We start from the raw sequence: 11,886 nt of genomic DNA, 5'->3' as shown, positions 1-11,886 counted from the left end.
CTTAGCTACACTAAGATTACATGCGCACAAACTCGTGAAATATCAGAAAACACCAGCTTTATTAAAGAAAAGTATTCAGATAATGCAGTGAGTGAAGGACTTTATTTATCTGTTATGTCAAGACAATATCATGACTATATACAGTGCACAGCATAAATGAGTACACCCTCTCTGAAACTTCTGAAAGTCAGCAATTACTCAGTTACTTAGAAGACATGTTAGGGTTCTTTAGAGATATAATGTTCCAGCAAGTCTGCTTAATCAATTACCAAAGAAGCATGTCAAAATTATTCAGGAAAATAAGATTTTTTATCAAGGTGATAAAATGTTGTGTAGCAAAAATGAGAACACCCTTCTAAAAGTTACTAAATAAAACAAAATAAAAATTTTCTGGTGTAAGTTTAAGGCAATGTTTGATCAATAGGTAAGTATGTTGAACCAAAACATTTAAAGAGAAATAATTTCTTGACAATTAAAAGTGTTATATAGCCCACTGAATCATTCTCAGACTTAATGCTGACAACAATGGAACCACTTGGGAAAGAACTGTCAGGAGACTTATTTTGTTAGCACAGAAGAGGACAGTGGTACAAGAGGATTACCAAATCATTGTTTTAAGTGTGAAAATATAGCAAAAGTAACACAGAAATTCAAAAACAATGGACTTGTGAAAAGGCCCCCTGAAATAATCAGGCCTTCATTTTAAGCTTTCATTTAGTGATGAGGGATTTTTTTTGCTAGACAAAGAGCAGGAGAAATACCAAGCGAGTGTCTCAGAGCCAGTAAAAGCTATGAAAAGAGTGACTGTTTATCTCACAGAGTAAGATGCAGCCTGCAGAAATGACATGCATGGTTGTTGTTCTCACTGGAACTACCTACTGTAGCCAAAGCACAATAAAGTCAGTTAGCCATTTCCAAAGCCCATATTTACAAAATATAGATTCTGGGAATCAATACTCTGGTCTCATGAGGCCAAATCAATCATTTTGGATCTAACAGCATCCAAAATGTTATGGTGTTGCTAGAGGAGGAGTACAGTGAAAAGTGCCTGTTTCCCACAATAAAGTTCAGTGGTAGTAAAGCTCTTATATAGGGATGTATGAGTGCTGAAGATGTGAGGAAGTTGTGCTTTATCAATGTTGTCATGAATTCCCACAACACTGTGTAATTTAATACATAAACTTGAAACAGATGATGTTACCCTTTCCTCATTCCCTGCATTGCTGGGCATTTTTTCAACATGACATTGAAGATATGCATTCTCCCAAGGTGAAAAACCTTCTGTGGACATGTATTGCACTCAATCTTAACACTCTTGAGCGCCTGTGGGGGATTCTGTAGAGACGAGTTGAGCAACACTCCCCATTAAAGATCAGGGCATTTAAGGAGCTCATCATCCAGGAGTTAAAACAGGACAGACGTGACAATTTGTCATGAACTTGTACACTCCGTGCCAAGAAGGGTCAGAGTAGTATATTCAAAATTATGGAGGGCATACTAAGTACTAGAATATTATACATTTGTTTAATTAAATCTAGGGTGTACTCATTTCTGCAATCCTTAATTTAAACAAAATTGGCTAATTTACTTATTTTATGGCTATTAATGACATATATTTCTCAGTTTTTATTATGTATATGTTTAATACATTTTAGTTTTTTCATCTTTCCATGAATTGTATTAGTGATCATAAAGAAAATACATCTTTTGTATTTGTTCAGAGGGGGTGTACTCATTTATGCTGTGAACTGTATATATATATATATATATATATATATATATATCTTATATGGCTTTGTTAATATTTTGTGCAAATTTGTTTAAGGTACATGGTTTTTATAGATATTACATATACCTCAATTGAAGAACCTTTGGTAACAAGTTAACATAATTGTAACAGTGCTCTGTCTTACAGCTCATTGGTCATTAATGAAATATAGAGATAGAATAGCTATAAATGTTGCTGAAGAGGCATGTTAGAGACAATGACACAGGTTCATTTCTGTTGTGGAGGAGACCCAGAGTGGCCGTCGCTCAAGCAGCAGGACAGGTGCCCACACCGACTGCACCGGTGACCAGCGCTGCCTTACTGAAGCTCACAGGAGACTCATTCACAGACACGTTCCTCATGCAGCCTGTGTAGCCCCTCTTGATGTGGAGACTGTGAGACAGCATGGAGTCTGGAGAAGAGAAAAAGGTCAAAAACATTTAGGATCAACAATTATTGACATTACAGTGGGAATGAACACTCATATAGTAGCATTTGAAAGAAACAGCCTTGTGCTCAGATTAACAATGTTCATGAGTTAAAGAAGTAGTTTATATTCGACAATTCCAGCTCTAAAATGTGATTGAATGAGCCATATAGAATCGACTTTATATTTAGTGTCTTTAAGTGTGTCTTTAGTGTGTCAGTTGATTTTAGTGATTTTTTAACTATAACATTAATCATTTGATACATGCATGGTTTCACATTGTACTTTTATTTAAAAAAATGACCTTTATATAATTACATCTGTAGTTACATCTATAATTACACTGTTGGGCCTTCCCTTACACCTTAACCCACCCTTAAACCTAACCGTTTCCCACCTATTTTAGTATCATTGATATAATATTATAGTTTTTCTTAATATTTTGAATTAAATTTTATTTTTCTATTTTCTATTTTTATTTTAACTTTATTTAAAGTTTTAGTAATTTTGTTTTATTTTAGTACAACTTAAACCAAACGAAAATTGTAAAATTTGCCTTGGCAACTAGCTGAAATGAAATAAAGTTTAAGTTTTGTATATTTTATTTCAGTTAATGTTTGTTTTATTTCAAGTAATACATTTTTTGTGGTTTTAGTTTTAGTTAATGAGAATAAACATAAGAGCATAGTAGTTAAGGACACCTAATATAAAATGGGACTGCCACATTTGAAGCTGTTGTAAACTGGTTTACAAAACATGGCCCCAAGACGTTCTAGGACACTTTGGCAACACTTTAAATGTATTATCAAAAAAATAAAAATAAATAAAAAATGAAGTAGCTATTTTATTTTAAATATATGTTTGAACTTAAGTGGAACTGCTTAAATACATCCAATAAAAATCACCTTGTAATCCAAAATGATTTAGAATATGTAGATATTTTGTTCTCTAATCTCAATGAAATTCATACATTTTCCACTAATGTTCATTGTCTCTGAACATTAGTGGTGACTGACCTGGGGCTCCTCCAATAAACACTGGAGCACTGGTGTTCTGTGCTGGTTCACTGACAGACCCCACGATGTGATTCACCTCTGAGTCCACATCCAGCTGCACCACGGTACCATCTCTGATCACTGGAAAGCACAACAACGCTTAATGATGGCACTACACTTGCCGCCTCAGTGACCTGACAGGATTCCAAGGCACCATAACGACAATTTTCTACAACAAATTCAAGTGAGCTTTATACACAACAGTGAATCTTTAATGAGTGATTATTTCTCTGTAGAAATTAAGACATAGCTGGAGAAAAAAAAAAAAAAAAAACACGTAGAATTTTTTTTAAAAAAGTACAATGCACTTCAAAATGCAATATTTATAAAATTATTAAATTAGGTATTCTAATGAAAAAAAAAAAATGAGACATTATAATCGTATGAAGTTTATGGATTTTAAGTCTGTACCTGTGATCTTGTGCCAGTTTCCATCACAGATTTCTAGTCTAGGAGACACATAGGTGGAGAACTCACGGATACCATTATTCACCACCACCACCACCTACAAAACCCCATCAAATAAATCACATGACTTCACACTTATTATTAAATATATCTCTTATGAAAACATGCAAGAATGGAAACATCTGCACAGGACTACAATATAAATGTTTTGCATTGCAACTGTATTGCATATAACCATTCTCTAATCTCTGCCTTTTTACTGTTCCTCGCTCAAACATTATTATAACATTTCACTTAGAAATCAATCTGAGATTACTGTGAACAGTAATTATGCAAGCTATAATGAAAATCATTTTTATGCTGTTTTTTTTTTTTTTTTTTTTTAAGGAAATTGTTCAGTTGTGCAGTAACATGATTAAGGATTGTGGAGACTGAATTAGAATTCAAAACACGTATTAGGCAAGTGAAAATAGAAGCTTAAACATGCTGCGTAACAAATGAGGTTCATTCTTGTGTGTTACTCAGCACGTTTGAGCTTCCGGAAGAGTCTCTTGTGCGTTATTCAGGTTAGATTGAGCTTCTGCTTATGTTCACTGATCAATGTTTACATGTGAGTAAAAGCCTAAATTAAATCTGTTCATCATGACAAGTGATCGATTCTTTTCAGAAAATTTGGACTAAATCGCTCAATTCATATGGATTAGTTTTCCGATCTCTTCATGAACTTTTTGAAGCATCAAAGTGGTAGTTACAAAGGCAGTCAATGGAAGGAAATGTGACAGCATTCTGTCATCAAAAAGATTTAGATTTGTCTTCCAAAGATGAACGAACGTCTTACGGGTGTGGAAAAACATAAGGGTGAGTAATTAATGACAGAATTTTCATTTTGGGATGAACTAACCCTTTAATCTAAAACTATAGTAGTACATTTTCATGTAATTGTAAATAACACGCAATTAAGTGTTTGAAAACACTACATTCAGCTCACACTGAATTACATTATAAAGTATTTAAAGTATATTATTTCTATAATAAGTAGTTTTTAAATGTATTCTAAAGTATACTTCTTTTTCACAAAGGCTTACATTACAAAAAAACAAAAAAAAAGAGGGGGAAAAAACTTGTCTGACGGCAACAGTTGCTATACTCCTAGTACGATTAGTCAGTAAAAGTACCATTTCAAGGCTTGGCTTAGTGATAAGTTAATGATATTTTCACAGACAGAAATTTGATCATACAGCATGGGATGTTTGCAATGAATCTCTGATTGGCTCTTCAGACCTGGCTTTGATAGATGTACAGGGTGAGATATTCCTTCTCTCCAGTAAAGACATGCAGTAGCACTCCTGACGCCACACGAGGGCGCACCTCCATCACCAGCTTAAATGTTGAGCCAAAATTAAAGGAGTCATCTGCGTGGCAGGAGAAGAAGAACATACTTTATTTCAGCATATTACTGGATTAGATTCTATCCACAAGATTGCTAATACATTCAGGTAAGAAGACATCGGATTCTCGTATTCAGCTGTTTAGCGCTGCATGCTAGAATTGTGTCCTCTTGAGCCTAGCAGAGTTATGTGCATGTGTAACCCCCTGAACATCACACCAGGGCGTGAAATTTCTCTATGCACATTCAACAGCTGCAACTGTGTTTCCCAAGACCTTGAGGTCTGCTTAAATCTTCCCCAACCTCTGCATTAACCAATCAGATCGCTGCAGTGTGGCAATAAGGGGCAGATCACATTCCACTTCTCCCACGGGAGCCTCTGTCTGTCTGTGGCTCTCACTTATGTGTTGGGCTGCTTGTTCTTATTATTCTTGTGGAAGACTAGCATGAATTTCCAAGCTGGTTCAAACTGGTTTTACTGATTAGTGTGTGTTTGGTTCTCACCATAATGTTGCTCACCAGCAAAACATGCTTTAGTCATTCTGATGAAGCTTGTTGACCAGTTAAGGCAGCTATAGCTGGTTAAGCTGATATATTCAACAAGAGCCAAATGTTTGCACACCTACCTTTTCTTTATCAGTTTTATTTTCCATATTTTCCATTAATAGTAATATCATCAAAGCTGTGAAATAGTGTTTCACTTTGTGATAGTTGTTCATTGGTCCCTTGTTTGTCCTGAGAAGTAAAACTGCTCACTGTTCTTCAAAAAATTTCTTCAGGTCCTCCACATTCTTTAGTTTTTTTTTTTCAGTTTCTTTTCCTTTCCAGCAGTGACTGTATGATGCTGAGATCCATATTTTCGCACTGAGGAGAATTGAGGGACGCCTACACAACTATTACAAAAGCTGCAAAGATTTGCTGATGCTCAAGTAAGCAACACAATGCATTAAGAGCACGGGGTGAAAACTTTTGAAAATTATGAAGATGTGTACAATTTTCTTATTTAGTTCACATGCAGTTTTTATGATCCTTTTTAAAATTAACATTTTGCAGATTCTGCAAGGTGTATGTAAACTTATGACCATATCTGTTTACTTATACTTGAGCTTAAACAGCAACCATTTTCCTTGACAGCTATGCACATTCTTGGTACTGTATGATCCATTCAACTTCATTAGGTGCATCCTGGGATGCTTTTAAAACACTATTGAAGGAGTTCATACATATAGTATGTATGCTGGACACCTTATGTCTGCTTCTCCATTTTATTTGTATATGTGTATATGTCTATAAAATTAATTCTAAGCATTAAGCGGGTCTTTAGATCAAACAAAAGATCACAAAAAACAACAACAAAAAATTAAATAAATCAATAATAAATCAATCAAATAAATCAAGAATGTAAATGAATTCATGTGGACAGACTCAGCGGAGTCATTGAGCTATATGGTGAGAACACAGTCTCCTCTTTCTCAACAATAAAGCATTTAATTAAGAGAATCTGAGGCAAACTAATAAAGATAGTATGTTAACATAGTATGTTACCCAGCAGCACATATCCTCCCTCCTCAGTGAAGTATGTCCCTGGTTCTGAGGGGCCTTCGTAGCAGGGTGTGACCCCAAAACTGCTGGAGACAGAGGTGAGCCAGCGGCCATTCAGCTGGAGACTCCGCACGCAGCCAGAAAAGCTAGACACAGATGTCTTCTAAAGAAGTAATAGAAGAATGAGAACTTAAGAACCTAATACTTTTCATTAACAGTCAGTTGTACAGTTGTAACATCATTACCACAAAAAAAGCCCAAACAGGCTGATCAGGACCCAATATAATACTACTATTTACCAAATAGATAAAAAAAAGACATGAAATATTGATTTGAGTTTTTTTTTTTATGATGTGAGAAGAAAAGAACGTGTTATGTGCGCTGAGAAACACAAAACGACAACAGTGTAGGAGAGTTTCGGCTGCAGTCAAAATATTGATTTTGGCAGTCATTAAACATAAAATGCTTGACTGCAGAATGTTGCAATTGACCAAGTCAAATCAGGTATTGCAGAGAGCCATGTAAAACGATGCATAATAATTATGGAAGAATTAGCAAAATGGTGTTTAAGATTTAGTATAGCATGTTACACCACAGAATGTGTCAACCTTCCAAAAGTATTTCTTGTCAACTACCATTCTAAGATCTAATTTTCTCAGCAAGTTTCTCTTCAAAATGTTGCTCCACCTTTACACTAGTAAATGAACTGGACAATGCTGAACTAAAGCATTTATTAATTCTAGTTAAAGGGTTTGTTCACCCAAAAATGAAAATCCTGTCATTAATTACTCACCCTCATGTCGTTCCAAACCCAAACATTTGTTCATGTTCGGAACACAAACTTTGGATTACTTTTATGATGTCTTGACTTTACTACCTTTCTGGTGCTTGAAAGTGGTAGATGCGTAGCTGTCAATGGAGGGACAGAAAGCTCTCAGACTTCATTAAAAAGATCTTTATTTGTGTTCCGAAGATGAACGAATGTCTGATTTGGAACAACATGAGGGTGAGTAATTAATGACAGAATTTTCCTTTTTGGGTGAACTAACCCTTTAATGTTAATTTATAAATACTATTGTGTAAGAAATGACAGTGTCATGCTCTAAAAAATAAGTTCTACTTATCTGATTACATTAGAATAACTGCATCAACCCAACTAGCTTGATTTATCATGATGAAGAAGAACAAAGTCAACACATTCATTGTTTCTGTACAATTTGGGGTAATCACATCCTGAAGCAACTTCATTTGAATTAGGGGTCATACATTGTTACTGTATAAAAGGTTTGAGTTTAGGATGTTGAACCTAAAGTGCTTTATGTACGTTGTCACAAGTTTTTCTTATAATAATGCTTAAACTGATGTTAATGTATATAACTTTTAATGCTACAAATGTATATGTAAAAATTAACATCAATCAATATTAATAATTGCTGCAAATATTGACTATTGTTAGTTCATCTTAACAATTGTGTTCCTGGGTGTTTTAAGCAATCCTGTGACTAAAATTAGAGGTGGTAATAAAACTAATCTGACAGGTGCAGAAACCAGGTCAGCTCAGCTGGTACAGTATGGCTCTTAATCTCAGGATTTTGGGTTCAAGACCCACGTTGGTCAATAGTAGGGTTGGGAATTGAAAATCAATTCCAATTCTGGAATCGGATACTTTGCGTCTTCTTGTGCTTGAACAGAAAAACACACAAAATTAAGTCAAAATATCCTTGTAAACACAGTTATTAATGTCTTAAGTAAACATAAACTGTTGAGATAGAAAGCGCATGTGCTTCATATTGGGCATTCGCTCTTAAAGTGACAGCAGCCTAATAAACCTGCTACAGTCTGTGTTATTACTGTTAATCAAAGAATAAAAAACAAAGAGAAAATCACTCACTGATCTTGACTGAATAACTTTTGTAAGTTTAATAAGAATTAATTTTCATAAAATTTTCATAAAACGAAAACTATACAGTGTTATTTTACATTTGATTACATTTTATTTCAGTTTCTGCACCTGAACTTGTTTCAGTCGTATTTATTTGTGCTACTGCTAATTTGTTTATTTGTTCTTATTTTATTACTGTTTACTTGTCTTCAATAATGTTTGAAATTTACATTAGTTAGTCAAGCTGTTTTTGCTGTGGTATTTTTGTGGTAAGTTCCTTGTGTAAGTGTTTTTTATAGGCTACTGATTTTTGTTCATGGTATTCAGCTGCAACAGAATGCTTTGCATAATGTCAAGGAATAAATATGTTTTTTTTTTTTTTTACATTATTGAAATTAAAACTAGGAATCAATAAGAATCGGAATCGATAAGCATAATCTAAATTGCTAAAAATTCAATACCCAGCCCTATTCAATAGATAAACCCTTTAAACCTGCTCCTACAGTATATAATGGCAATATAGAACTTCATTTAACTAAAAACATACTTTTGCTCAGGATTTTCCTACCCTTGTGAAAATGAAGTGCGTTTAATTGTATTGAATGTGCATTTAGCACATAACATACTTCAAACCTTTAAAGTATATATATATATATATATATATATATATATAAAGTGTACTTGCAGATAATATGGTATTAATAAAATGCCACTTAAGTGTACTTAAAATCCTAAGTGTAGTGTGTTATTCAATAGTACATTTAAAGTTATCATAACAATTTCAATAGAAATTACATTAAAATATATTTTATTTACCACAAATGCTAGTCAGTACATTCAGCAGTGCACTTTAACTATATTTAACTCTAAGAAAATAGAAGTAATTAGGAAATTACATATAAATAAGTACTTAAGTCCTACTTAAATGGGTCAAAAGAGTATGCATACAATCCTCTATTACTATGAACAGACAAAATTGTGCTAGAATATGTGCTTGTCATTTATTCTGGTTCAGCTGCCTACATTCCAGATGGCGCCCACCCCACAGACAATAAAATATCTCAGCAGAGAAGAGAACCTATATGACCGTTAACTTGAGAGCTTTCATACAAAATTGCACCAAAGTAATGTGAATACTATTTTAAAATGTAACAACACTGGATATTTCCTTTTATAGTGACAGAATGTTAAAGTGTGAGGCATCAGGATATTTAGTGCACTACTGCAGAGTTCACTAGGTCATCTTTGTACTGTGTACATTTGCTGGACCTGAGGGCATGTGGGAGTTAACGAGGAATCACAATACCTGAATGTTTTTCTTAGCCTGATCAGGCGGCACCCCACCGACATAGAGAGGATCTTGGACAAGCAGTGAGATGTTTCTGCCCGGGGCTCTGTCCTCTAATACCGTAAGGCCATCAATTATCAGTCTGCCCATATTTCCACCTCTGATAAAGATAATCTACAGAGTAAGAGAAAGTGTCACATAAAAGGTGTGTAAGAGACACCCTTGTAATAGGCAAACTATTAAATAATTACAACTTATTTTACTTTCAAGACAAATCAAATAACTGAACTGAACACCTCAGCATTCGAAGGTGATCATTATCTGTACAATTTCATTTAGTGTAGCTAATGTCACAGAAATTTAACGTGTCACCTCGAAATTTATTAGTGAACATTAGTCATTCTTACATCATGCCACTGTCCATCACTGTACTTCTCTTTGGATCGGATTCTGACATGGTTTTGGCCTGAACTGAAAGTGAATACCAGCCTTCCATGAGTGAGGAACAGAGCCATAAAGTTCTCCTCAGACTCGTCAGCCATGTAGAAGATGAGACCGAACGCTGAATGAGTTTTCAGAGCTAGAGAAAAGTGAGATCTAAAAGAGATAGAAGAACAGAGAGCACGTTATGTATCGCCACGTCTACCAATTTATGGCTCTATCACTTAATAAATAACTGCTGCTATAATCAAAAGACAATTACACCAGACAAATAGTGCTGAGTCTTATGAATAAGGCACATTTTATAATATAACGAATTTGCATAGTAAAGAGCAGGGGTAGCTATGTTCGGAATGGCAAACTTCCATACTACTCTAATTATTTCTGCAATACATAGATATGATAGAAGGAGTATTAGTATTGTTCTAAACTCTTCCAAACACCACCAGGTCAGGTGCACTGTCATGCACTTCGCTTTGAAAGTCTCAAAGCTGACTGTAGTGGATAAATATTATGCCAAAAACACCTCAGATTGTTGTACACTATCGTGGTACATTCAGTACAGAACAGAAGTAAGCAAACCCCTGGGCAATATCCACTGATTTAGCAGGATGGTGGGTGGTGAGTAAATAAGAAACAGGTTTTTGCAGTGAAATCCGCTCATTTGAAAAACATGCCTCTACCTACATTTTTGCAAAAATCCAAAAATGTACCTATACATAAAATTTACTGCAGTTTCTGGCTGAAATGAACACTAGTGGCAGTAAAACACCAAAAACTTTAATTCCTTTTCACACAATTTATGATTACAGGGACAGATTATCGATATAATGAAGACTCTTTTTCATGCATTTCCACGCAAAATACCATGTTATGACCTTAAAACACTTTTACCATAGTGCAAGATTTGTAAACTAATACATTTTGATATTTGCATCACACAACCAGCTCCATATGTATGGCTTTTCTTCATAGTAAACTTGTTTTACTTTGTACCATCAATACTCACTCATTTCTGATAACACTGGCAACGCCTGTGTACTCATGTCGGCTGTGGGCTGAACCACCATAGTGGTAAGCGTGGCGGGTCACTCGTGGGCGGGAGGACAGGTAACACGAAGCAGCCTCTGTCTCTGGAACATCCAAAGGATTGCTCTTCAAGCCATGTGTCAGACTTGACTCATCCCTGCCCACCTGTGAGACAACAATATGTTTAGGTGCATAACTGTGTAATTACACAGGGTATTCATGCACCTGTGTTAGCTGGTATGTTGCACCTTGCGGGAGTGTCCCGGACTTCGTCTAGAGGAGTCTCTGCTGTCTTTGAGCAGAGCAGCGGGGGGTCTTTCCACTGGGCAGTCCTGTAGTGACACCTGCACATTCTCACTGTAACGTTGGAAGTCTTCTGGCTCTATATCTCTATCCTGCCTGCATCACACACACATCACACATACACAAAATGAAAATTCTGTCATTAATTACTCATTCTCATGTCGTTCCACACTCGTAAGACCTTCGTTCATATTCGGAAGACAAATTAAGATATTTTTGATGAAATCCGAGAGGTATATGACTCGTCCATAGACAGCAATATAATCAACACTTTCAAGGTCCAGAAAAGTACTAAACACATTGTTAAAACAGTCACTGTGACTACAGTGGTTCAACCCTAATTTTATGAAGCGACA

General features: G+C 35.2%; 1 protein-coding gene across 1 annotated transcript in view; it reads right to left on the bottom strand.

The window, feature by feature from the left end:
• Positions 1-83: 83 nt before the first annotated feature.
• The window catches only part of lama4 (laminin, alpha 4), a 60,405-nt gene continuing 48,602 nt past the window's right edge, over positions 84-11,886 (bottom strand). Inside the window, exons 32-40 of the mRNA XM_051876125.1 lie at positions 11,476-11,626; positions 11,208-11,392; positions 10,165-10,354; positions 9,776-9,931; positions 6,591-6,750; positions 4,940-5,070; positions 3,662-3,755; positions 3,212-3,331; positions 84-2,180 (exon numbers count right to left, since the gene is read on the bottom strand). Coding sequence (XP_051732085.1) covers positions 2,035-2,180; positions 3,212-3,331; positions 3,662-3,755; positions 4,940-5,070; positions 6,591-6,750; positions 9,776-9,931; positions 10,165-10,354; positions 11,208-11,392; positions 11,476-11,626 — 1,333 coding nt within the window. The 3' untranslated portion in view covers positions 84-2,034. The remainder of the gene's footprint in view (positions 2,181-3,211; positions 3,332-3,661; positions 3,756-4,939; positions 5,071-6,590; positions 6,751-9,775; positions 9,932-10,164; positions 10,355-11,207; positions 11,393-11,475; positions 11,627-11,886) is intronic.

The sequence above is a fragment of the Ctenopharyngodon idella genome, chromosome 20 (assembly GCF_019924925.1).
Source record: "Ctenopharyngodon idella isolate HZGC_01 chromosome 20, HZGC01, whole genome shotgun sequence".
Classification (NCBI taxonomy): Eukaryota; Metazoa; Chordata; class Actinopteri; order Cypriniformes; family Xenocyprididae; genus Ctenopharyngodon; species Ctenopharyngodon idella.
Note: the sequence above shows the minus strand (reverse complement) of the source record. Positions and strands in the feature narration are given on the sequence as shown.